Below are 27,509 nucleotides of genomic sequence, written 5' to 3'. Positions count from 1 at the left end.
TTAAATATGCTATCTAGGTTGGCCATAACCTTCCTTCCAAGGAGTAAGCATCTTTTAATTTCATGGCTGCAATCACCATCAGCAGTGATTTTGGAGCCCAAAAAAATAACGTCTGACACTGTTTCCACTGTTTCCCCATCTATTTCCCATGAAGTGATGGGACCAGATGCCATGATCTTAGTTTTCTGAACGTTGAGCTTTAAGCCAACTTTTTCACTCTCCTCTTTCACTTTCATCAAGAGGCTCTTTAGTTCTTCTTCACTTTCTGCCATAAGGGTGGTGTCATCTGCATATCTGAGGTTATTGATATTTCTCCCAGCAATCTTGATTCCAGCTTGTGTTTCTTCCAGCTCAGCGTTTCTCATGATGTACTCTGCATATAAGTTAAATAAGCAGGGTGAGAGTATACAGCCTTGACGGACTCCTTTCCCTATTTGGAACCAGTCTGTTGTTCCATGTCCAGTTCTAACTGTTGCTTCCTGACCTGCATACAGGTTTCTCAAGAGACAGGTCAGATGGTCTGGTATTCCCATCTCTTTCAGAATTTTCCACAGTTTGTTGTGATCCACACAGTCAAAGGCTTTGGCATAGTCAATAAAGCAGAAATAGATGTTTTTCTGGAACTCTCTTTCTTTTTCGATGATCCAGCAGATGTTGGCAATTTGATCTCTGGTTCCTCTGCCTTTTCTAAAACCAGCTTGAACATCTGGAAGTTCACGGTTCACGTATTGCTGAAGCCTGGCTTGGAGAATCTTGAGCATTACTTTACTAGCGAGTGAGATGAGTGCAATTGTGCGGTAGTTTGAGCATTCTTTGACATTGCCTTTCTTTGGAATTGGGATGAAAACTGACCTTTTCCAGCCCTGTGGCCACTGCTGAGTTTTCCAAATTTGCTGGCATATTGAGTGCAGCACTTTCACAGCATCATCTTTGAGCATCATCGTCTCCTGTAGCCTTTTGTTTTTAAAGAAGAATCTTTTTTCTTCTGAAATAAATCTGAGATCCCAACATGCAAAGCAGATTTTTTGTTTTTTAATGGAGCTGGTCTGGTTTGAGTGGGGTGGAAGGTGATGAGGATTAAGGGGGACAGTGGTGGCCTCCTCTACCCCTACCTTTTCATTCTGTGGTCCCTGAGACATGAGGAGAACCCTGGGACTCTGAGGATCAGCCCTAAACTGCAGACCCACTCCCACCGTGTCTGTGTGTCTGGGGTGGTGAACAGCCCAAGGATAAGAAAGCATTCTCCGGGTGCAGTTTCAGAGCAGGTTTGCTGGTGTCAGCTGAGACCTCCACAGAAGCCTGGTGGGCTCAGGAGCCAGGAAACGGACTGCTGGAGGTCCACACTGTTCTCTATTTTGCACTGCTTCCAGGCGGCTTGTCTGCTTCTTCCCCTTAACCATTATTTTTTCCCACAGAGAAATGAATGCAAACTGTCAGATCAGCGTGCTGCTTTGTGCCAGGGCCAGAACCCCCTGCCCATCTATCTCACCATCAATGTCAAGGATGATGTAAGCAACCAGGATTTCAGAGGTAACACTGGTGACTAGCAATTTTACGAAGGGGTCCCTTCTCAGCAGACAAAGGCACTCAGTACCCCCAGCACACACCTCTCCACCACACCTTTGCCAACCTCTGCACCAAAATACTGTGCTGACAGCTGAAGAAGTCCACTTTGCTCCCTGCTTCTGCTCAGATGCATGTAGGGGATGGGTGGCAGGGTCCTGGGTTCCCTGAGCAGAGATTTGATGAGACAGAGAAAATAAAAGTCGTCAAGGGAAAGAATCCTAGATATTTCTTAAGCTGCCCGGATGGAGGGACTCTAGAGACCTGCCCTGCTTCTGGGTCCGTTTTTGGTCCTGGTTTATCCCATTTTGAGGAGCAAATGAGCCTGTACGGGTTGCAAAACTGTCATGCCGGCCCTCAGAAGCCGGCCACGGGCGCCCCCTTGTGTCCTGCAGGAGAACTGCGGCCTCCCGGTCCCAGGCTCCTTGAGGCAGGGTGGGCGGGGCCGTCCCGGCAGGAGACTGACATCTGCCCTTCTTCTTCGTGTGCAGAGTGGTTCGAGTTCTCCCCCTACGAGGTGGGCATGCAAAAGTATGGAGCCTTCATCCCCACAGAGCTCTTCGGCTCCGAGTTCTTCATGGGGCGGCTGATGAAGAGGATCCCAGAGTCGCGGATGTGCTACATGCTAGGTGACTCCTGGCTGGGGGAGGCCCCTGGGAACCCCGCCCCATGCTGAACAGGCTCCGCCTTGATTAGAGGACTGACAAAGAAACACTCTATGTTCCCCCCAGAATCTTGTCCCCGGTCCGGGGGCTAGTGTGGGTTATTCCTTGGGCATGTGACCCTCCTGGCATCTGTCAGCATCCCCTCATCCCAAGAGAGGCTCCTGATCTACCCTGAGACTAGCCTCCCAGACTGCCCTGATTTGCCTGTGACCCTTTGGGCCCAGAAGGACCTAATAGGGTCCCCAGGTCACTGGGGACCAAAGGGGACTCTCCCAATGTCTTTGTCTCCATTGTCTCCCTGGTGTACGTTCAGAACCAGACTGAGAGTGGCAGGCTGAGATGGAAGTTTCTGGAACTTCTGCCCCTTTCCTCCATCTCCATCTCCAGGCAGCAACGTGCCTGTTTTCAGGCGTTAACTCAGCCCCTGGGATCTAAGAGGCCAGAGGGGACCTTAGGGTGAAGACAGAGTCTCTGGGGAAGCCTAGCCCAGTTTCACTATGCTCCCAGGTCCTCCAGAAGGCGGGCCCATTGAGGGCAAGGGCCTGACTGTGACATCCACTCATAGAGTCATACCCTTCAGAGCCCAAACTATACCCATCAAAGGGATACTGCAGAAAACAGACCCATCTCTACAGCCTCAACAAGAGTTACACCCCTGTTTAGGCTGGTTGTCTGCCTCCCCTCCCTTCCATCTATCCCAAATCCAGCCGTCTTGGAAAGTTCCACTTAAGCCTTGTTTCTTAAGGAAAGTCCGCCCTGAAGCCCACAGCCCCCAGCAGCCTCTCCTTTCTCTGAGCACCTTTGGTATCCAGTATGTGGCTCAGAGGTCTGTAGGTAAGACACTGGGGCGTGAACTCTGGTTTCTCCTTTATCAGCTGCTCAAAGTTGGCCAATTTACCTAACCTTCCTGAGCTTCAGTTTTCTCATCTGTAAATTGAGCTTAAGAGTAAAACCAACCTTTTCAGTTCAGTTCAGTTGTTCAGTCATGGCTGACTCTTTGCGACCCCATGGACTGCAGCCCTCCAGGCTCCTCTGTCCATGGGGATTCTCCAGGCAAGAATACTGGAGTGGGTTGCTATGCCCTCCTCCAGGGGATCTTTCCAACCCAGGGATCTAATCCACGTCTCCTGAGTTGACAGGTGGATTCTTTACCCTCTGGACTATGGGAAGCCCTGACTGCCCTCTCCCAGTTCCAAGAGGAGAGTGGAAAAGAGCTGAGTCACTTATGTTGAGCTGCTCCACAAGGAGAGGGAAGTCAAAGCCTGTCCCTCTCCCTGAGCATCCTGACTTGGAAGGGGCATCAAGGCCAATGTTTGGGTGGATCTGGAGGTTCTTGGACAGAGCTGCTCATGGCTGGTCTTGCCCCTAGGTTTGTGGAGTAGCATCTTCTCCCTGAACCTGCTTGATGCCTGGAACCTATCCCACACCTCGGAGGAGTTTTTTCACAAGTGGACAAGGGATAGAGTGCATGATATCGGTGGGTGACCTACCGGCCTCCTCTCTTGGTTGGGAGACATAGGGGTGGGGAGGTGTGTCACAAACTGAGGACCAGACCACCTGCCACATGTTTCATCATTAGGCAGCTAGGGCTAGAGGGTCTTCCCTGTCTGGAGAGGCAGGTGACTGTAGATGGACACACTTGTGCCAGCTCTGGCCTGGCTGGGGCGGGGGTAGGAGGATGCACCGTGCAGTAGGCTTGGCAGAGCTGCACGGCATCCGGGAGAGCTGAAGAGGATGGGGGTATATGAATGCTGTTAAAGGCTGCCCTTCCAGACTCTGTCCTCTCGGGAACGCTTCCTTGCCAATCACCCTGGCTCCCTCTCCACTACCTTACTCCTGTTGCATATCTCTCCCCTGGGTCCTCCTAGCTCTAATGCCAAAGCCTTGAGAACTAGGCAAGAAAGGTGTGCACTGCACTTACAGATGGACCTCTGGGTGCAGGGCACCCAGGCAATGCTTCACCTGGGCTGTTTGAGGACCCCAGCCCTGTGACCTCCATCCCCCCCTCCCCTGTAGAAGATGAGCCACTCCTGCCTGAAATCCCCAAATGTGATGCCAACGTCCTGGACACCACAGTGGTGACGCCAGCATCTTGGCTGTCCAACACTTTCCGCGACATCCTCACCCACAGGGCCTTTGTCTCCAAGTTCCACAACTTCCTGCTGGGGCTGCAGCTGCACACCGACTACCTTCAGAACAGCCAGTTCTCCATGTGGAAAGGTATCCCTACCTGCTGCCTCTGTTTGGAGGAAGGAGAAGTGGGTGTAGAGGCTGCCAGGGAGAAAGGATGAGAAAACATGTCTGCCCACATTCATCTGGCTAAGTGGCAGGCTCTCCCCATGGTGTATTCTGAATTTGGTGAAGCTTTGGGTGGAGTAGTGGCCTATTTAATTAACTGAATCTATGCTATATCTCTATACAGCATCTCTATAAGAACCCCAGCAGGTGGAAATTGGCCCCATTTTACAGGTGGGGAGTGTGTGGGTCCTGACTCTCTACAGCTGTGTTCTGGGGGCCCCTTTTATGTGGGTGTGGCCCCCAGAGTTGGGTGGGGATGGCCCAGTGCAAGATCCTCCTAATGGTGAGTGCACAGCTGGATCTGAAACTGTGGTCTAGCAGCTTCCACTCCAGGCCCCATCCCACCCTGCCAAGGCTCTAAGGTTGATGTTCCACCACCTTTGGTATTTTACTTGGCCATGGTCTGCATATGGCTGCTTGAGCCTGCCCTAATAATCTTTGTTCTGTCTGGGGCAGGAAGGGCAGCTGGCTCCTGGCCCACAGTCTGCACTCATTTATAGGATCCCCTTAAGCTCCCCACAAGCTCTGTGGCTGAGGCTTTGTGGGCTTTCTGTGCATGTTCCATAAAAGACTAACTAAACCCTTTCAGTTCAGTTCAGTCACTCAGTTGTGTCCAACTCTTTGCAATCCCATGGATTGCAGCATGCCAGGCTTCCCTGTCCATCACCAATTCCCGGAGCCTGCTCAAACTCATGTCCATTGAGTTGGTGATGCCATCCAACCATCTCATCCTCTGTCATCCCCTTCTCCTCTTGCCTTCAATCTTTCCCAGCATCAGGGTCTTTTCCAATGAGTCAGGTCTTCGCATCAGGTGGCCAAAGTATTGGAGCTTCAGCTTCATCATCAGTCCTTCTGATGAATATTCAGGACTGATTTCCTTTAAGATTGACTGGTTTGATATCCTTGCAGTCCAAGGGCCTCTCAAGAGTCTTCTCCAACACCACAGTTCAAAAGCATCAATTCTTCGGCGCTCAGCTTTCTTTATTGTCCAACTCTCACATCCATACATGACTACTGTAAAAACCATAGCTTTTTTTGCTAAACCCCATAGATAAGGCTGTTCTTCCTCCAGCACCCAGCGGGAGCACTGGGACTCACTGGGCACCCTGGTGAAGGGCAGGGCAGGAGGCCAGGCTGAAGTAGAGGAGCTCCAGGAAGGGCACCAGGTGCCTTTGACCACCAGCTGAGATCAGGAGGTGAGGAGTGAGGATAACTGGAAGCCTGACTTTCAGACACGGTGCTGGATGGCTTCCCAAACCAGCTGACAGGATCGGTGAAACACTTGTGCCTGCTGGACACCGCATTCTTTGTCAACTCCAGCTACCCGCCCCTCCTCAGGCCCGAGAGAAAAGCTGACCTCATCATCCACCTTAATTACTGTGCTGGGTCTCAGACAAAGGTGAGTGCAGCAGAGAAAGGCTCCCGCCCCACTCCCCACAGGCTCCTACACTTAGCATCAGAGTCACTCAAGCCACTATTCAGGGGGTTAGGTGGAGGTTATGATGCAGGCTAGACGTCCAAACCTCATGGGGCAGCCCACTGGCCCTCATGTGGTGGGACCCAGGTTTACTAGATTCCCCGAGCTAATTCCAATTTTATTCTTACATTAAAGCATTTCCCATATTTGGAAATTCTTCCAGCTGCAAAGAGAAATAGAGTTTAAAAAAAATAACCTTAACTAGAGCCCAGTCAATTCTAAAGTATTGTACCACCCCAGGAGTTTGTAATGTCTTAGTTTCAAAATGATCACACGATTCCTCCAACCCCAGAGTATGAGCCTCCATGTAATTACACCAAAGAGTTAAGACCAGAGACTTTTTAAAAATTTATTTCCTTTTGAAAATTGCTGGATTTTCAAGGGAAAGACACTGGTTTTTGGTCTACCTTAATACAGTCCTATCCTGAGGCCAGGGAAAGGGGCATGTAGACAGACGACAAGGATAACTCCAGTGATAATGAATGAAGTTTGTAAACAAAGCCTACTTGATCCATGTGCCAGCTCTTGGAGGTAGATGACAATTGCTCTTCTTCCCATGTTATAGAAGAGGGAGGTGACCCACAGAGAGGGTCAGTGGCCTGCTTAAGATCATACAGCTGGTGAACATAGATCAGGGAGTAGAATGAAAGGGATACTGCGCTGAATTAAAGTCTGCCGTTTTTGTTACATCATGTTTATAAAGATGCCCTTTCAGAGTTCTCTCTGGCCCTGTGCCACTTTGTCAGTTTCAAATCCCATGCATGTCCCGCAGGAGCCTGGCCAGCCATGGTTGTCACCCTCTCTGGGGGCACCCACATCTCCAGGTCTGTGTTTGGGTGAAGCATCATCAAAAGGGCTTCTGTCCATTTTACTTGGGGCAGGAGCTGGTGGTTGGACACACACCAACCTACTGCCTCAGGCTCTTCATCCTGACCCAGCTTTGTCCTAAAAATAGCACAGATAGGCAAAGCAGTGGGAGACCTGAGTTGTTAGCTGGGGAAATCAGGAAGCTGGAGCTAAGAACTCTGTGTTTCTGGTCCACCCTCACTGCCCCTGATACTCACACAATGTCCTCCTGTGATGTTCTAGCCCATGAAGCAGACCTGCGAGTACTGCACCGTGCAGAACATCCCCTTCCTCCAGTACGAGCTGCAGGAGGAGGAGGAGAACCTCAAGGAGTGCTACCTGCTGGAGAACTCCCAGGAGCCCGACACCCCCATTGTGACCTTTTTCCCACTCATCTGTGACACCTTCCAAAATTACAAGGCCCCAGGTAAGCAGCGCTGAGCTCAGGTCCCACCCACCCCCGACCTTGGACGGTGAGCTCTTAGACCTGTGCGGTCTTCCAAGAGCACTAACAGAGGGAGCCTAGCTTAGCTCCAGTCTGAGCCAACCTTGGCTTTGGTGAGAAAGGACAACCCCCCAGGCCCCAGACCCCAGCGATGTCCAATTCCACCCTCTCAGTCATTCACAGCCTGGCACTGTTCTAGTACCGTGGCGACCCTGAGATGGGCAGGCTGTGTCCCTGCCCTGGGGGACTGGGAGATGTGTGTGCGCATGTGCGTGTGTGAGTGTGCAACATGTGCCTGTTTTCCTGTGAATGTGCTGGGGTGGGCCTCGCAGAGAGGGACAGAAACAAGCCATTACAAGTTCACACATAAGGGGCTACTGTGAGCCCTTCTGCTCTTCCAGGTGTGGAACGAAGCCCCGAGGAGCTGGAGCAGGGCCAGGTTGACATCTACGGTCCCAAAACTCCCTACGCTACCAAGGAGCTGACATACACTGAGGCCGCCTTCGACAAGCTGGTGAAGCTTTCTGAGTATAACATCCTGAATAACAAAGACAAGCTCCTTCAAGCCTTGCAACTGGCAGTAGAGAGGAAACGCCAGAAGACCCAGTGTCCCTCCTAAAGTTCCAGGGCACCTCACCGATCCTGTGTCTGCTTCTAGCATCAGAGGTGCAGAACCCACCAGGGCTGACCAGCCACACAGCCAGCTCTGCTCTCTAGCATGGCTGGCCTGGGCTTTCTATCAAAAAATTAAAATTAAAAAGGAAAGTTGAGAGAGACAGAGATAAAGGAAAATAATAAAGGGATGTATGGAGGCCTTATATCCACTGGAATTTTTTAAAACCTTCCCTGCAGGGAAGGAGTTCCAAAAGCCACAGGCTCCCACATATGCCTAAAGAATGGATAATAATAGCATGAGCTGACTATATCTAACAGGCTGGTTCGCCAGTAATCTTGAACTCACAGGGGAACTCAAAACCCTCCTCTCACTACTCCACTCTGCTTGCGGAATGCACCAGAGGACTTGAGAAGCATTCTGGGTTCTCTGGAAAAATGTTTTTTTAAAGTTAAGGCAATTGTATTATTATGATTTTTATAGACAATTATATTTTGTGACTTATTTTGATGAAGCCTCGTATTAATAGGAAGTGTAATGCTCAAAGATCTAGATGGAGCACTAGAGACATTCTGGTCTATTCAGCAACAAACACGAAAAACTGATGGGGTTTCAGCAGCCCCTCTGCAGCAACTCAGAGCCTCAGGACCAATGATTCACCCTGTGATCCAGACTGGGCAGCTTTGCTGAGCAACCAGCTCCAGGGTTATGCCAGACAAAGTCCATGTCTGTAGCTTAGGTCCACGGAACAAGGATCTGGGGTACAGCTCAGCGAGGTCTGGGCAGGTACATCAGGCATCAGGTGAGTGAGGCTGCCCAGGGCCGCCACTCACTGACCAGCCTGCTCTCTGAGCGTATCCCCGTCCTCTTACCACTTCCTGTCTGGTTCCCAGATGGGATTATTTATTTCTGAGTTGCATTCCTCTTATTTATTATGTAAGCACCGTGGCCAGTGCATCCCAGCTCTTGAAGAGACGCTCTGAGATAACAAAACTGGAAAGGATCAACCCAGAAAGGACCAGGTTAACCCTGAGGAAAACGCTCATCCATGGAGTTGGTTTCCAGATGAATCACTGGCAAAGCCCTGGAACACAGAAGCTCAAAGTATCCAGGTCTCCATTCGGGCCAGGAACTTAACTGAAGAAATGTGTAACCCGAGCCATTGAGAAGCCGGGGCGATGGGAGCTGTGACCAGAAAGGCATGTGGTCCTCACAAAGCCCAGCACATCTGGAAGACACAGCCACTGTGCTCCCTAAGCAGTCCTTTGGATGTTAGGAGATGCGTGGTGACAGGTGCCAAAAGTTTACCAAAATTGTCCTCTGATTTATATTCTTGCTACTCAAGGAGAACTGATTAGAAATACAGAGTCTCAGGCCACACCCCAGCCATACTGACTCAAAATCTACATCTTAAGATTTTTCACCTCGTCTCCGCTGCCTCCAGGTGATACTTATGCATACTGAAGTCTGAGAGGAGTAAATTCAGCTGTACTCTCCCATAAGCCAGAAAGCATGAGTCCATCACCTCCCCTGAGCCCTTGATAAACTGGACCTGGTCCCCCCTCAGAAAATGCTGACTTGGGACCCCACCCTCTCCTCCACCAGAGCAGCTAGCTGCCTCCACTCTGCCGTCTTTTCTTTCCATCTGCCAAGACAGATTCTCCTCAAATTATCAGAGTGAACCAGAAGACCTGTGTTTATCAAAAGACCTGTGTGTTTATTGTAAGGTGAAGGCAGCCCTGCCTTGGATTCATCAAAGTATGTAAAACAAGGTTTATAAAATCATTGTGTAATTTGAACCTGGAATAAACTGGCCATGTGGGTAAATACTGTCAACTCATTGGCTTTCATTTATGATGCTGCAATCTATGCATAACTCCTGCCCTCATCCCTGCCTGGGCTTCCCACATGTGCTGCCAGAGGCGTGAGAAAGCCATGCCAGCCCTCTTGCCCTCAGGGGTCCCTCCTTTTTTGTGGTGGGGTGCCCCGCTGTTGTCATGAAGCTGTGTCAGTGGCCAGCGGAGAACCAGCCCTTGCCGATATGTGCTGTTTGAAGCTCAGATGGTTTTCATGAAGCACTGATGGAGAGCAAAGAAGGGCAGCCAGCATCAGCCGAGCACCTACCTGATACACCGCAGTCTGTGAACAGCTTCTGCTTCCCAGAAACTTAGATTTGGGTTCAGGGGAAAACATGAAAGAATAGTTTATGCTTTTTATGTTGTCAACAGATGTGAGAAGTGAAATAGTGACTTAGCTTCTAAAACGACGCTGGCGATGTCACCGAGCTGGAGATAAGTAAGGACCACACAAGGGGTAAGGACCACACAAGGGTAAGGACATGTGTCATCAGTTCCGAGAGGGGTGAGGGCATAGGGTCCTGGGGAGGACAAGGAGGCTCCCTCCTCAGGTTCCCTGCTCTCCACCTATAACAAATTTTTTTAAATTTTATTTTATTTTTGGGTGCACTGGGTCTTCATTGCTACGCTCGGCTTTTCTCTAGTTCTGGTGCGTGGGCTTCTCACTGTGGTGGCCTCTCTTGTTGTGGAGCACAGGCTCTAGTCACATGGTCTCAGTAGTTGCAACTCGACTTAATAGAAAAATTAAATAAAACTCCTCTCTCTCCCAGTCTTCCCAAGAGCAGCCATCATTCCACACTGCCATGCAGCCCAGGCGCCCTGCCCCACAGATGTTTTTTGCCCCTGTGTCCCCATGAAAACACTTCTCCCCAAGGTCACCAGTGTCGTCAGATAATTGCCAGATACACTGAGCCAAAAGGCACTGGCTCTTTACAGGCCTTATCTTACTCGATTGTTCTCCACATTTGGCCCTGCAGACCACTCCCTCCTTCCTGAAACCCTCCCTTCCCGAGACTTCCTTGCCAACAGCAGTTCAGTTCAGTTCCGCTTGCAAATATTTATTGCCTTCCCAACAACGTGCCAGTCACTGCCGTAGGCACTGGGGGACAATAAAAAGGATGAACAATTGACCCCCACACTTCAAGGAGCTTCCTTCTGGTCCCACGCAGGAGGCCTACACGGAAACGCAGGCTTGCAGTACGCAGAGGAAGTTCCACATGAGCTGTGTACACAAGGGAGCCTAATGTGCTGGACCCCTTCTGCCCTGGATTTCTTCCCATTGGAACACCTTCCCTGGCATCCCCTCCCCTCTCTCCTTTAAGTGCTGATATTACTTGAGGCTCTCTCCTCAGTTCTGCCCCCTTATCACTATACCCTCCTTAAAGCAATCTCATCCACACCCAGAATTTCTACTACTGCTTCTATTTTGAAAACAAACCTTTATTTCTAGCCAAGGTTATGTCCTGAGTTCTTGATTCATGTATTCAAATTCTGTATCAGTCAACATTGCTTTTGATACATAACCTAAAAGATCTAAAGAGGCTCTAAAGATCTAAAGATCTTCTGTAGAAGATCTAAAGATCTAAAAGATCTCTATTTCTAGTCAGGGACCCAGGCTCCTTTCAGCTGTTGCTTCTGCCATCCTCAAGTTTTCCTTTTGGTCCGATATGGCTGTTGCATCTCTACCCACATTCTAGGCAGCAGAAAGGATAAAGGGGTCGGAGCCTGTATCACGTAGCATAATGTTTTCAGGTTTCATTTAGGTTATGGCATGTGACAGGATTTCTTTCCTTTTTTAAGGCTGAATAACATTTCATTGTATGTATATATACACATTTTGTTTAAATGTTTATCTGTTCATCTATCAATTGACACTTAGGCTGCTTTAACCTCTTGACTGTTGTGAGTGGAGCTGCTATGAACATGAATGTGCAAACATCTCCTAGAGACCCTACCTTCAATTCTTTTGGATATATACCCAGAAATAGGATTGGTGGATACTATGGCAGTTCTATCTTTATTGGAAGAACTGCCATACTGTTTTCCACAGCAATTGCATGGAGTCACTTCTGTCATCTGCTTTTTTCCACTTAAAAATATATTCTGAGCATTTTCTCAGGTGATTAATACTCTTCTCATATAACACGATTTTCAGAGACTACATAGGAATCCATCATCTGCTTAACTAGTCTTTTCATGGGAGAACAACTAGTCACAGCTTTTCACTGTTATAATGATACACTGTTAGACATTCCTTAGATAAAGCTTTATGTTCATTATTCCTTCAGGATAAAATTCCTGAGAAGTGTGAGCATTTCTAACAATTAGGAAAGGTATAATTGACATATCATAGACTGTGCATAATTAAAGTACACAATTTGATGAGTTTCAGCAGAGGTGTACAACTGTGAACCATCACAACAGCACGGTAATGAGTAAACCCTTCACCCCAACAAGCCTTCTCATGCCCTTTGTATCCTTGCCTCTGCTCCCCCCCTGCTGGGTCATGTGGTAGGTGCGTGCTTCACTTTTTAAGAAACTGCCAAACTGTTTCCAAAGTGGTGGTACTAGCTTACATTCCACTGGCAATGCATGTGAGTTCTAGTTGCACCACATCCTTACCAACAACTGGTATGATTCAGACATTCTAATAGGTGTATAAGGGTATCTTGGTGTGGCTTTTTATTTGTTTTTTTTTAATTCATTTTTTTTTTGGCCATGTCACACAGCTTGCGGGATCTTAGTTCTCCAACCAGGGATTGAACCCAGGCCATGGCAGTGAAAGCTCAAGTCCTAACCACTGGACTGCCAGGGAACTCCCTGTTTTCTTAATATTGAGCTTTAAGAAGTCTTTATATGTTTTGGGTACAAGTCCTTTATCAGATATCTGAAAATATAGTCTCCTAGTCTGTGATTTCTTTTCATTTTGTTTACAGTATCTACCAAAGGTCAGGAGTTCTTAATTTTGATCGTCTAATTTATCAATTTTTTTCTTTTATGGATCATGCTTTTAGTATCACCTAAGAAACCTTTCCCTACACAAGTTCACAAAGGTTTTCTTCTTTGTTTTGTTCTTTACATCTACATTTACAATCATTTTGAGATCACTTTTACATATGGTGGAAGGTATAGATCAAAGTTCATCTTTTCACATATGGATGTCCAACTAGCATTATTAGTTGAAAAGACTTTCCTTATCCACTGAATTGCATTTGCATTGTGTCAAAAGTCAATTAACCAGTATGTGTGTGTCTATTTTTAGACTCTATTTGTTCTTTTGATATATTAGTCTATCTTTATACCAATATCATGCTGCCTTGATTTCTGTATCTTTACAATGAGTTTTGAAATTATGTAGTGTAAGTCTTCGAACTTTGGGTTTTTTTTTCAAAGTTGTTCTGGCTGTTTTAGATTCTTTGCATTTACATGTGAATTTAGAATCAACTTGTCAATTAACAAAAATAAAAACTTGCTAGGATTGCACTGAATATGTTTATAAGTTTGAAGAAAAAATAAATAAAAATAAAAGAAGAAAAAATAGATTAAAAAAAAAGGAAAAGAAAAAAAAAGTTTGAAGAAAATTGACATCTTAACAATATTGAGTCTTCTGATCCACAAGCATATATACATACCCACAAGTATGTATTTCCATTTATTTAGACCTCCTTTATTTCTCCCAGAAATGCTCTGTAGCTATCAGTGTACAGACCTTGTACATTTTAATCAGATTTACCCCTAAGTATTTAATATATTTAATGCATTGCAAATTATATTTATTTTTTACTTCATTGTCCAATTATTCATTGCTAGTATACAAAAATAGAGGTTTTTGTCTTACACTTAGCAATCCTGCTAAACTCATTAATTCTACTAGCTTTTTTGGTGAAGTAAGTGTGTGAAAGTCTCTGTCGTGTCCAATTCTTTGCAACCCCATGGACTATACAGTCTGTGGAATTCTCCAGGCCAGAATACTGGAGTGGGTAGCCTTTCCCTTCTCCAGGGGATTTTCCCAACCAAGGGATCGAACCCAGGTCTCCTGCATTGCCGGCAGATTCTTTACTAGCTGAGCCACAAGGGAAGCCCCAGCTTTTTTGGTAGATTCCTTAGAATTTTCTACAAAGATGGTCATATTTTCTGCAAATAAAGATGGTTTTACTTTTTCCTATCCAATCTAGATACCTTTTCTTTTACTTGCCTTATTGTACTGACTAGAATCTTAGTAGGATGCTAAATGGGCTTCCCTGGTAGTTCAGCTGGTAAAGAACTGCCTGCAATGCAGGAGACCTGGGTTCAATCCCTGGGTTGGGAAGATCCCCTGGAGGAGAGGGCATGACAATCCATTACAGTATTCTTGCCTGGAGAAGCCCCATGGACAGAAGAGCCTGGAGGGCTGCAGTCCATAGCGTTGCAGAGTCAGACACAGAGCGACTAAGCACAGGCACAGCACAGGATGTTAAATAGAAGTGGTAAAAGCAGACACTTTGCCCTGTTTCTGATCTTAGAAGGAAAGCACTCAGTCATTTCATTTTAAGTTTGATCTTAAGTTAAGAAGCAGAAGTCTTCAATGTGCATTTTCAAGATTTTTTGGTAAGTATGGACTCCAGAAGAGTGCCAATTTATACCATCTCCAGCAATGTATGAGAAGGTACCTTTTCCTACACCCTGGCTAACATTAGACATCATCTTAGAAAAATAAAAGTCTGTAATTCTTAATGTTATGTGTTCATTTAAATATGTTTATTTGATTGTTAACGGAGATCAGCATCATTTAGTTTACTTATCAACTTTATTAGTTTTTCTAGTTGTCTATGTCCTTTGCTCATTGGTCTAATTGAGTATTTCTTTCTTTCTTAATAATTTCATATAGATTTTTAAAGTTTTAATCCCTTAATTAAATATATATGATATATTATGTCTGTAATGTTTTACCCTATTTGTCTTTTGACCTTTACTTTGGCTTATGGATTTTTTTTTAATGTGGACTGTTTCAAAAGTTTTTATTGATTTTGTTACAATATTACTTCTTCTTTAAGTCTGTTTGTTTTTTTTTTTGCCCCGAGGCATGTGGGATCTTAGCTCTCTGACCAGGGATGGAACTGCACTCCAGGCGTTGGAAGGTGCAGTCTTAACCACTGGACTGCCAGGGAAGTCCCTGTTTGGTTTTTTATATATACACTACTTTTAATAGAATTTTTTAGAGTGGTTTTAGATTCACAGTAAAATTAAACATAAAGTAAAGAGAGTTCCCATGTATCATTTATCCCTGCAATACCACCTTCCCACTATTGACATCCCACACAACCAACATCCTGCACCAGAGTGGAATATATGTTACCATTGATGAACCTAACCCACACTGACACATCACTGTCACCCCAAATCCATAGTTTACATTAGGATTCACTCTTGGTGTTATAGATTCTATGGGTTTGGACAAATGTATAATGGTATATATCCACAAATACATTATCATACAGAATAGTTTCACTGCCTTACAAACCTTCTATGCTCTTCCTACCCATTCTTCCCTCCTCTCTAACCCCTGGAAACCACTGATCTTTCTATAGTCTCCATAATTTTGCTTTTTTCCAGAACGTTATACTGTTTCAACCATACAGTATGTAGCCTTTTTAGATTGGCTTCTTTCACTTAGTAATATAGATTTAAGCTTCCTTCACATCTTTTCTTGGCTTGGTAGCCCATTTCTTTTTAGCTGAATAATATTTTATTGTCTAAATGTACCACAGTTTATTTATCCATTCACCTAGATAATGATATCTTAGTTGCTTCCAAGTTTGGGCAATTATGAATAAATCTGCTGTAAATAATTACAGGAAGTTCTTATATGGACATAAGTTTTCAACACATTTGGGTAAATACCAAGGAGAGAAAATTCTGAATTATATGGCAAGAGTATGTTTATAAGTGTTTGTTTTTTATTTATTAAAAAAAAAACTCACATTGAAGCCTTTAGTTTTTTGCTGACAAAGCTATCAACCTTTTTTCATAATTTTTATCTTTGGTTTTGATTAGAAAGGCTTTTCCCTTCCAAAGTTTTACAAATCTTCAGAAGCTTCTGAAGTAGTAGTTCTTCTAGTAGGTTTATGGTTTCATTTTTACATTTCAAGCTTTTTTTATTTTAATGAGGCAGGTATCTAACTACATTTTTTGCTTGGCTTTCTTGTCACTTTCTTAGTCACATATAACTCCCTCTAAATATTTTATCCACAATTCCAAAGTTCCTATTTTACAAACAAGAAAACTGAGGCAGAGAGACAACCAATTGCATTTAAGATCACATAAGTGTAAGTGTTAGTCACTCAGTCGTGTCTGACGCTTTGCAATCTCATGGACTGTAGCTCACCAGGCTCCTCTGCCCATGGGATTCTCCAGGCAAGACTACTGAAATGGGTTGCCATTTCCTTCTCCAGGGGATCTTTCCGACCCAGGGACTGAACCTGGGTCTACGGCATTGCAGGCAGATTCTTTACCAGCTGAGCCACCAGGGAAGCCCCTAAGATCACATAGCCATTAATTTATATAGTCAGAATTCAAACCTAGGTCTTTTGATGCCAAATCCTGTTCTTTCCACCACAGCCCTGGTACTCAATTTATGATCCATGAACAAGCAGCATTGGGCAATGCCTGGGAGCTTGTTAGAAACACAGTCTTAGGTAACATCCCATACCCACTGAATCAGAATCTGTATTAATATCAGATGTGAGAAGTCTGTTGTGATACTATTTCCCCCAGATTAGAACACATCAGCATCAGCTGGAAACAGTTGTTGAGCTTCATCCTTCTGCAATATTTTAACTCAGTAGGATGGAATGATGACCAGATATCTGCATTTTAACAACCATCTCAAGTTTTCTTATGCAGGTACCCCCTTCCCCCCCCCACCAGCACCACACTTGAGAAATGCACTGAAACAATTGAGACATTCTAAAACTGTAATGCAGGACACCAAAAGTGATAGCTGATTATTTCTCCCTATCTCAGTTTAGATGTATCCTTCAGTTCAGTTCAGTTCAGTTCAGTCACTCAGTCGTATCCAACTCTTTGCAACCCTATGGACTGCAGCACGCCAGGCTTCCCTGTCCATCACCAACTCCCCGAGCTTACTCAAACTCATGTCCACTGAGTCGGTGATGCCATCCAACCATCTCATCCTCTGTCATCCCCTCCTCCTCCTGCCTTCAATCTTTCCCAGCATCAGGCTCTTTTCCAATGAGACAGTTCTTCGCATCAGGTGGCCAAAGTATTGGAGCTTCAGCATCAGTCCTTCCAATGAATATTCAGGACTAATTTTCTTTAGGATTGACTGGTTTGATCTCCTTGCAGTCCAAGGGACTCTTTAGAGTCGTCTCCAATGATGTATCCTTATCACCTGAAAAAGAGACTGCTACAGGCTAACAGTAACTCTTTTTATGTCAATATGTGGCAATGAGGTTGTAATAAGGATAACTAGACCTTCAAATTTACAGAAAATCACATGAAGAAAACTAAGGGCAAAAAGGCTTCACTCGATCCAGAAGTTAGTGGAGGCAGCGTGGAGAAACATTTACCCAAGTAGATTGAAGTCTACTATCCCAACTTCAAATTTGGTCACTTACGTCCTTGAGTCAGGATTTCGTCACAGATAAAGTCATAGTAATAATAAGCTGCGAGTAGATAGAAAGAACCCGCCTGTTAACTTTTTTAACTTTTGTCCCCAGCATCGTAGGGCTGGGATGAAAAAACATCCCAGGAGACTAAGCAGCCTCCAGAGGCGCGCGCGCGTGTGTGTTTCTTTGCCAGCTCAGATTTGCCCGGAAATCTACGCCACCTGGCTAGAGGTGGGGCGCGGGCAACCAACCACACCCGGCCCCTCGGTTTGCAGGTCTGCGCTGGCAAGTTGGAGAAACACCCTCTTCCTCGCCCTGTCCTCTAGAAAGACTCCGTCATCAATAATTCAGTAAGACACTCATCTCCATTGGCTGGCGCCTCCACTCGCGCCGGCATCGACCCAATGAGAAAGGACTTGAGACAGCCCTTCTGAATAATGAACACACTCCCGTGACGTAGCGACCGGAGACTGGCTGAGATGGCGCGAGGCGGGGCTAGCTCGGGCGGCGGCGAGGGCTGTTGGGGCTGCTCAGTGCCAGCTGGGGAGGGTCGAGCTCGGAGTGGGGTCGGAGCTCGGGACCGGCACTGAGAGGGCGAGCGCGGGGCACAGACGAGCGGGCCGGCGGCAGGATGTTCAGCTGGTTAGGGCGGCAGGCTGGCGGGCGCGGAGGCACGGGCGCGGACCCGGTGCAGACGGTCACGGGTGGCCTGCGCTCGCTCTACCAGCGAAAGGTGCTGCCGCTGGAGGAGGCGTATCGCTTCCACGAGTTCCACTCGCCCGCGCTGGAGGACGCCGACTTTGAGAACAAGCCTATGATCCTGCTGGTGGGCCAGTACAGCACCGGCAAGACCACCTTCATCAGGTAACCCTCCCCGCCCCTTCCGCCCTCCTGCCTGCACACCTGTCCCCGTCACCTAGGTGGAGGCTGTCCTCCCCACGTGCGCGCCTGTTGTCACCAGCCTCCCGCAGCCCTCGGGCTTCCTGCAGGGCCCCCTTCTCCTTCGAGGAATCCCCTCTCTGCCGCTTTCTCCAGCATCGGCGTGGCCTCAGGTTCCCCGTCCGAGCTCGGTGCCGGGATGTCTGAAGCCCTGACCCGGGACCGGCCGCCGAAGTGAGGGCAGGCTCTCCCAACGCGGCCCAGAGGGTCCTGAGAACTGCCCCCTGCCCCTTCTCTGCGTACCACGAGCCCTCCTTCCTTGAGTTTGGAAAAGCACTCCTCTGGCTGACTTTATCTTGTCACCCTAGCCTGGGAGCCCCGGGATGGGAGGAAAAGCAAGGCTATGATAAGCACCTTCTTGACGAGCGAGTGAGACCAAGGGCTGAAAATGGGGACAACGGTGTGGGGTATCAGAATGGATTATTGAGTCAAGTTGGAAAGTTAAGCCCTAGCACAGTGCCCGGCGTATAACTATTTACTGAATTAAAGAATGGCAACAGTAGAGAGTGTTGCCCACGCCCCCTTACATTGCGGCCCTGCATCCCGCCCCCAACACTGTGTTCAGGGGGACAGGGTAGAGAGGCCGCCTTCATTCAGCTCGTGCTCAGCCTCTCTTTATCCTGCTATAGGAAGTTAGCTGTGTGTAGCCGCCGAACCAGCCAGCGCCCAGTGGAGCTCAGGGGGAGTGTCATATTACTACTGGTTAGTTTCCATTTCTTAGGTGGGTCATTCCCTTTTCCGTCACCCTTGACAACTGAAAATATTTGTCATGCTTGCCATGTCTCCAAAAGCAAACAATTACTGTGGATGCCTTGACATTAGAATCATATAGGTCAAAAACAAAAAACAAAAAAACAAATCATATAGGTCCCTCGGAAGTGGTTTTTAATGGGAAATAATTTACTGTGTAACAGATTGCTTTTTGAAGAGGCTATTTTACTTTTAAAGCAGCTGGCATATTAAGACTCTCTTTGGTTAGGAGACTTGTTTTCCTGGGTTAAACTGTGTGTCCATTGAAACAAAATGATCATTTTAGGTTTGGGGCCAGGGTTTTGGAAATTGTAAGTTTCTTCATCATTGATGATCAATAGGTGTTCAGAAAACTGCATCTATATTTGGATACATGCCATTTCTATTAAGTAGCGGCATCTTTTTCTGGGTTCCAGTGACCTAAATAGTTCCTACAAATAGAGTAGCTGTCACTACAGAAAATATGTTCAATCCAAACCTGCAGCTACATAATGAATTAATTCAGCAAAGCAAAAACACTATATTGAAATATAGTTCTCGAAAGTAAGTTGAATGTAAAGAAGATGGAAGAAAATAATTTTAAATTGCTTTATTTGGTGCTCATTAGTAAGCTGAAAATAGTATTAAATATGTCACCTAAGACACTCAAAATGAACCTAGAAATATTACATAAACTGATACCTTGAAAGATGTTATAAAATACACTTCAGGGCTCAGTAATATTAACCAATTTAAGTATATAAGGCTATGAAGCATTATGTAGCACAAGAGTAGGAGGTAGACCTTTTGAAATATACAGATAAAGGATAAGAAGGTAAGCATTGTTATAATTAAAATAGTCTCAGCATTGGTGATGGCTTGTTCAGAGCACCCTGGGTAGTTCCTCCCATCTGTCCTTGCCATGAGAGCTTTATTGTGTGATTAGGGAGCCACTGTTAATACTGTGTCAACCTGGATATGATTTGGTCCTCTCTCTGCTCCCACAGCCTGGATAATAAGCAAACCTAAGGCAGGAGAACAAACCCTTGGAAACATGTATCCATCTTTTTTTCAGCTTACTGTTTTTCTGTTTCATCATTTGGGGGAATTTTGTGGAACAGCTAAGCATAGTTTGAAGAAGGATTTGGGGATTTGATGACTCCATCCAAGGACTTCCCAGGTGACTCAGTGGCAAAGAATCCACCTGCCAAGCAGAAGATGCGGGTTTGATCCCTGGGTCACTCCAGTCTTCTTACCTGGGAAATCCCATGGACAGAGGAGCCTAGTAGGTTACAGTCCATAGGGTCGCAGAGTCAGACACGACTTAGCGACTAAACAATGACTCCACCCAAATGAACCACTTCTCAGGAGGCCCTGGAGCCCCCACATGCAACACCACAGTGAGAAAAGAGTCACCCTATCAGGAAGTCACTTGCTCTTGAGACCTTCCCTGGCCTAAGTGACTTGGTTGTTAGGCACCAGACACAAAAGTGGACCTCTGAGGGCGGAAGAAACTCAGGGTATACCAGAAGGTTGGTGAGGCACCGGAGACCTGAGTTTGATTTCAGAGCCAGGCTAGAGGGAAAAGATTCAGCTTCTGGAAGGAAAGACCCAAACAAAAGGGCAGCTGCCCTCTAGAGTCCTACACTGGTACTGGGGACTAGAAGTGTTGACCCAGGTGCGGACCATCCTGGAACCTGCCTGCATCTGTGGCTGTCTTTTCTCTGAGGCTGGTTAGTGCCTGGGTGTTTTGTTTCTAGCCAGTAAGCACTGGAAGCTCATAATTGGCTATAGGATGCACCTGTCTGCATAGTCAGAGATTCTTATCCACCTGGCTTCCAGCTCATCCCCAGAGGTCACTGGTTACACAGAGCCTACATTAATATGAAGGGAAACTTCTCTCCATGTGAGGTCACTCAGCAAAGCCTTTGATATACATTCCACCTTTGATGAAACCTTCCTCTTCCTTCCTTTGGTCCCATAACCGGGAAGAATTAAGAGCCCCATTGAAACATGGTGAGCCAGGACTTTCACCAAGAGTGAGGCGTTTTAAGTGTGTGCTGTGTTCTAATTAAAAGGTCTCCTAGGGACTTCCCTAGTGGTCCAGTGGTTAAGACTGTGCACTTCCACTTCAGGGGGTGCGGGTTCGATCTCTGGTCAGGGAACTAAGATCCTGCATGCCATGCAGAGTGGCCAAAAAAAAAAACCCCAACTCAATAGAGTGATGGAGAGTCTGAATGTCAAGAAGCTATGCTCACTATGGAAGATGACCATGAGGGGCCCAAGTGCAAGGAAGAGGATAGATAAGAGAGTTTTGATGGACTCTCCTCACATGGGTCACAAAGCTGGCCCAGAACTTCAGGAGATGTTTGTCAAAGTCCTTTTGGGGTAGAAGCAGAACAGTCTATTGTCTCACTGACAGTTTTATTTCTCAGAAGACTGAGGATGCCATGGGAGGAACTGGTGGTGCTCTGCCTCTGGGCAGCAGGAGAATTGGCCAGAGAAGAAGAGATGGGCATGGGAAAAGTGGCCAAGTCATGGTAGACTGTTGAACAGCCAATGAAGGCTGAATATTGGGCTCAGCCAGACTTTGTGTCCAAAACCTGAGGAAAACAGATTTCAGACAGTCTCCCAGAAAATCCCTGGCCCAGATGCTGTGAGGGAAGACATTTCCCCTGAGAGGATGTGAGGTTCACCAAAAATCAATTCAAGCCACACAGTTGCAACTTCTGACTTTTAAGAGCTCCACTTTCTCTCTTCCTCCTACACTCTTGTCCTGTTCTCTCAAAAAAATTTATTCTAATGAGGAAAAAAGAAGGAAGTCACTATAGGTTTTTAAAGGGTCGAGAATAAGGCAATAAGGCAAGAAAAAGGAATAGAAGGCATGTAGATTGGAAAGAAGTAAAAACATCTCTATTCACAGAGAACATGATCTTGTATATAGAAAAATCCTAAGGATTAGGAAAAGCCTTCAAGAACTCTTAAAACAAGTTCAGTAAGTTGTCAGGATACAAGATTAATATACAGGATCAGTTATATTTCTATTCACTAGCAATGAACAATCTGAAAATGAAATCAAGAAAACAATTCCATTTATCATAGTACCTTAAAAAATAAAATACTTTAGGAATAAATTTAACAAAAGTAATCCAAAACTGTAAAACTTTGTTGAAAGAAATTAAAACCTTAAAAGGAAAGACTTTCCATGTTTGTGGGTTGAATGATAGTGTTTTTATTTTTTACTTATTTATTTATTGGCTGTGCTGGGTCTTTGATATTGTGTGAGGGCTTTCTCTGGTTGTGGTTTGAGGGCTTCTCACTGCAGTGGCCTCTCGTCTGGAAGCATGGGCTCTAGAGCTCACGAGCTTCAGTATTTGTGGTATATGGGCTTAGTGGCCCCACAGCATGTGGAATCTTCCTGTGCCAGAAATCAAACCTGTGTCCCCTGCATTGGCAGGCAGATTCTTAACCACTGGACCACTAGGGGAGTCCCGACAATAATACTCCAAGTGATCTTTAGAGTCACTGCAATCCCTAGCAAAATCCCAACTGCCGCCTTTGTAGAAATTGACAAGCTGATCCTAAAAATTCACGAGGAATTGTGAGAGGTCCAGAATAGCCAAAACAATCTTGGGGGAAAAAAACAACAATATTCAATTTCTCATACTTCTGATTTCAAAACTCACTACAAAGCTACAGTAAACAGGAGAGTGTGACGCTGGCATAAGGAGAGACATATAGGTCAGTTGAATAGAACTGAAAATTCAGAAATAAGCCATGTTTGATAAATTTGTTTTTACAAGGGTTTTAAGACGATTCAGTGGGGGGAAATATACTTTTCAACAAATGATAGTGGGACAGTTTGATATCCACATTGCAAGAAGAGTAGAAAGTGACTTCTAATGGGCACAGGGTTTCCGTTTTGGGTGATAAAAATGTTCTGAAGTTAGATAGAGGTATTTAGTTGTACAACTTTGTGAGGATACTAAAAACCACAGAATTGTGCCCTTTAAAAGGGTGAATTTTATGGTATATGAATTAAATCTCAATAAAAATATGAAACAATTCAGTCTTTCAATATTAAGTATCCTATGATTTAATTTCCATAAATTCTACAATTAGTGCCCATCAAGTAATTTCTGCATCTGTGTGCAATAATTTAAAGTGAAAATAGATGCCAGAAAGGAAACAAAAAAACAAAAGTGGAAATAAGCTAAAAGAAAACCAAGGACAAAAGGAACTAAAGAGTAGACCTGAGAAAAAGCAGTGTACAAATAGCCACCATGTAATCCCTATTTGTTTTTTTCCTTGTATATCCTTGTCAGTGTATAAACATTCATGATTCATAATGCTCAGGTTAGTACACGGTGTGATGTTTTCCTATAAAATGCTTGATAAGGCAGTTATGTTTTAAAACTTTAAATATTAAATATAGCATTAATAGGGAAAAGGCGGGCAGGGGGTTCCATGGACAAGGATGAAAACAAGGTTGGTGGATAGTATGAAACATTAAGAAGCTGAAGTGAGGGTGCTGAGACAATACGCCCCCTCAGACAATTAAAAAAAAATGCCTCAGACAATAAAAAAAGCCCTTTTAGGTATGATCAGAACAAGAAAAAGAATCAGGAAGCGATAGGCTCAAGCCTGGGACTCTTGTTGGAACGTTAACAAAAAGCAGAACTACTCAGCTATTATTTTGCTTCCTCCTTTTCTCTCAAAGAAAGTGCTCCAGAGATGGTAGAAGGGAGCCCAGGCATGTTTGAGAGGGACTCAAACCAGACAACGAGGAGCTCTCTAGGGCCTGCCACAGGCAAGACCCAGGAAATACCCAGGTGGATAGATGGATGGAAGGTCCTTGTAGGAAGAGCTTGCAGTTGTGCTCAAAGAAAATTGTGTTCTGTGATTTGTAAGAAATAAGAATATGAAAAATATCAGAAAGTTGGAAGCAGGCAAATGTTCCGGTTTTCAAAAAAGGGAAGAAATAGATTTTAAGGACAAAGCTCTACTCTATTCCTTTGATAAGCTCTAGACTCAGCTATTAAAGAGAAGTGAAGATACTCAGTAGAAGGCAGGCTGGTTCACCCATTTAAAAAAAAACATCCTTTAGGGAAACACTGGGGCCCCAGTTGGGTGATTCTTACCCTCATTCAAGTGCTAGACTCCAAAAATCATAGTCTTGTGTGCCAAATACCATGCCTTCTGCAGATCTTTCTGAAATACTGAAATATTTCATTTTCACTGTATAGACTGTATTTACAGTATACAGTGTAAGCTCATACCTATACAGCCTAGTGTTCCTTTCCTCAAATAGTATTGATATCAGGGATGGACCCAGCTATCACAGACTATGGAAAAGAATCAAGCCCTCAGGGCTCTGGGTGACAAGATCTGTGACACTAAAGCACAGGGTGGGGTGGGAGCATAGGAGGGACCCTTCATGCAGGTTTGGAGATTGGAAAAGGCATCTGGGGATACAGCTTGAAAGCTGAACCCTGCGGAATGAGCAAAAATTCGCAGCCCCAAGGAGATAGGGAAGTGAAAGTGAGAAAGTATCCATGGTGAGGCCCAACTTTGGTTAACCAGGTGGGTGATTGAGCTGTCCACTGAGGCGAGGAAGAATGGGGGCATACTTGGGAGTTTAGGTTTAAGCCTGTGCATAAGTGGACACCCAGGTGTAGAGTCCAAGAGGGGTCGGACATGTGGGTCTGGAATGAGAGGAAGAGGACCTTGTGGAGGTGCTGGGGAAAATATCACCACAGAGGTGGAGGTGATGCTAGGGAAGGATGGTGGTTCAGAGCCATCTTAGGACTCTTTTGGTTGCAAGTGGCAGCAACTCAACTTAAAAAGCCTTAAGTAAAAAGATAACACTTTTTCTCATGAAACTAATTGGACCAGAGTGTGCTGGCTGAAGGAAATGGCAACCCACTCCAGTGTTCTTGCTTGGAGAATCCCAGGGACGGGGGAGCCTGGTGGGCTGCCGTCTCTGGGGTCGCACGGAGTCGGACACGGCTAAAGCGACTTAGCAGTAGCAGTGCTGGCTTCAGACCCAGCCTAGGACCCCATGTGGTGCCATCAGGACTTGGCCTCTCAGCTCTGCTGTCTTCTCACATTGGCTTCCTTCTCAGGCATTTGCTTATGGGGTAGGCAGACCCTCTCCAATTCCAGACTCATGTTCTCCCAGCTCAGCAACCCCTGTGGGAAAGAAGAGAACCCCTCCCCCCATAGTTTGAGCAACAAGTCTCAAGTTTGAGTTTCATTGGCTCGACTTTGGCCATCTGCCCATCCTTGAGCCAGTCCCTCAAGCTGGGGGGAATGAGTATCCATGTCTGGAGTGGGGTGCTCAGCCCCCAAGCCTCATGGCCTGATGATGGGGAGAGGTGGCTGCTCAGAGTACAGCTACCAAAAAGGGGGAATGGATGCTAGACAGGTGAAACAGCAGATGGTCCCCACAAAAGCCAGGGAAAGAGAGGGGGTGGTCAGCAGCGTAAGCTGTCTCGGGGAAACAGAACCAGTGGATTAGCCATCAGAAGCCAGGGTGACCTTGACAAGAGTCAGTAAGTGGTGCTGATGGAAGCCAGGTGACAGTGGGTTGAAGAATGAGTGGGAGGTGAAGCATCAAATATAGAAAACTCTCAGCAGCTGGGCACTGAGGGTGAGGAACCATTCCCTGGTCACAGGCATTCCAGAGCTTTGGTTGATGATCATGATCCTGCGGAGTTAGAAGTTGATAGAAGGGGTGTGTGGAGGGGGAGCAGCTGGTGGTTCAGAAGCCCAGGAAGAGGCAGGACTTGAAGCAAGGGTTCTGAGGGGTGGGGGTGGTGCAGGACAGGTTGAGTGTGCCATTGGTGGCAGCAGTTCTGCTTGGGGCGATGCTGTCTGTTGGCCTCTTGTCTGATTACATCATCTGCCTGATAAAGGGAAGCAGTCCCCGAGGATTAGAAGTGACATCTAGAAGCTTACTTCTAAAAGACATTAAAAACATGTTTCAAAACCTTGGAGAATTCTGAACTAGAAAGCTGTGGTTCCTGAATCTCTCTGGGGGTCAGAATCACCAGGAGACCTTCTGAAACAGATTCCAGGGGCTCATCCCAGACCTTGTGAAGTGGAACCTCTGTGGATCAGACTGAAAAATCTGTTTTTGTTATTATAAACTACCTCTCATGGTGATTCTTAGGCAGCCTCTCCCAAGAAATGTTTGGGAACTAGTGCTAGATGAATGTTCGGTTGGTGAAATCTGTGACACTGGAATCATCAAGCCTGAAGAGAGAGGCTCACTGTGGTGGACCTTCCATGGCATCTGGTCCAAACTCTGTCTGTTCACATTTTTAACAGATGACATAGATGAAGACATAGAAGTCATGATTATAAAACTGGGGATTATGCATAAATGCAATTTAATAAACAGCCTTTTTCAATTAAGATGATATAATGAACTGTTTCTTGTGTCACCTTCAAAAATAGCTAATGTCCGCATCATAGTCTATTGTACAGCTTGGAACATTGTTTTTAATTTTTTCCCATTTTTTTTTAATTGAAGTAGAATTTGTTCACAGTGTGTGTTAGTTTCTGCTGTAGAGCAAACTGATTCAGTTACAATGCACACATTCTTTTTATATTCCTTTCCATTATGGTTTATCATAGGATATTGAATATAGTTCTCTGTGCTATACAGTAGGACCTTGTTGTTTATCCATTTCATATGTAATAGCTTACATCTGCTAACCCCAACCTCCCACTCCATTCCTTCTCCAACCCCTTTCCCCTTGGCAACCACAAGTCTGTTCTCTATGTCAGTGAGTCTGTTTCTGTTTTGTACATAGATTCATTTGTGTCATATTTTAGATTCCACATATGATATCATATGGTATTTTTCTTTCTCTGACTTAGTATGATCATATCTAGTTGCATCCATGTTGCTGCAAATGGCATGATTTCATTGTTTTATGGCTGAGTAGTAGTCCATTGTATATACGTACCACATCCTCTCCTCCATTCATCTATTTGTGGATATTTAGGTTGTTAACGTATCTTGGCTATTATGAATAGTGCTGTTATGAGCATAGGGGTGTGTCTATCTTTTTGAATTATAGTTTTGTCCAGGTATATGCCCAGGAGTGGAATTGCTGGATCATATGATAATTCTACTTTTAGTTTTCTGAGGAACCTTCATACTGTTTTCCGAAGCGGCTGTATGAATTTCAGGTTCAGTTCAGTCGCTCAGTCGTGTCCGACTCTTTGCGACCCCATGGACCACAGCACACCAGATCTCCCTGTCCATCACCAACTCCTGGAGTTTACCCAAACTCATGTGCATTGAGTCGGTGATACCATCCAACCATCTCATCCTCTGTCGTCCCCTTCTCCTCCTGCCCTCAATCTTTCCCAGCATCAGGGTCTTTTCAAATGAGTCAGCTCTTCGAATCAGGTGGCCAAAGTATCGGAGCTTCAGCTTCAACATCAGTCCTTCAAAT

At 45.6% G+C, this 27,509-nt stretch overlaps 2 protein-coding genes across 5 annotated transcripts in view; both read left to right on the top strand.

Annotated features, from left to right (window-relative positions):
- Positions 1-9,734, top strand: part of PLA2G4E (phospholipase A2 group IVE) — an 80,882-nt gene extending 71,148 nt beyond the window's left edge. For all 4 annotated transcript variants that reach the window (XM_081507777.1, XM_081507778.1, XM_081507779.1 and 1 more), the window contains 7 exons: positions 1,416-1,530; positions 2,055-2,192; positions 3,598-3,705; positions 4,245-4,448; positions 5,759-5,925; positions 7,093-7,276; positions 7,696-9,734. In XM_081507777.1, coding sequence (XP_081363903.1) covers positions 1,416-1,530; positions 2,055-2,192; positions 3,598-3,705; positions 4,245-4,448; positions 5,759-5,925; positions 7,093-7,276; positions 7,696-7,913 — 1,134 coding nt within the window. In that variant the 3' untranslated portion in view covers positions 7,914-9,734. The remainder of the gene's footprint in view (positions 1-1,415; positions 1,531-2,054; positions 2,193-3,597; positions 3,706-4,244; positions 4,449-5,758; positions 5,926-7,092; positions 7,277-7,695) is intronic.
- An 8,112-nt stretch (positions 9,735-17,846) lies between these two features.
- The window catches only part of EHD4 (EH domain containing 4), an 86,926-nt gene continuing 77,263 nt past the window's right edge, over positions 17,847-27,509 (top strand). The window contains exon 1 of the mRNA XM_081507772.1: positions 17,847-18,234. Within this exon, the coding sequence (XP_081363898.1) occupies positions 18,002-18,234 (233 nt within the window). The 5' untranslated portion in view covers positions 17,847-18,001. The remainder of the gene's footprint in view (positions 18,235-27,509) is intronic.

This window comes from Giraffa tippelskirchi, chromosome 7 (assembly GCF_054371585.1).
Source record: "Giraffa tippelskirchi isolate mGirTip1 chromosome 7, T2T-mGirTip1v1.2.pri, whole genome shotgun sequence".
NCBI classification, from domain to species: Eukaryota; Metazoa; Chordata; class Mammalia; order Artiodactyla; family Giraffidae; genus Giraffa; species Giraffa tippelskirchi.
This window is presented reverse-complemented; position numbering and strand designations above follow the sequence as displayed.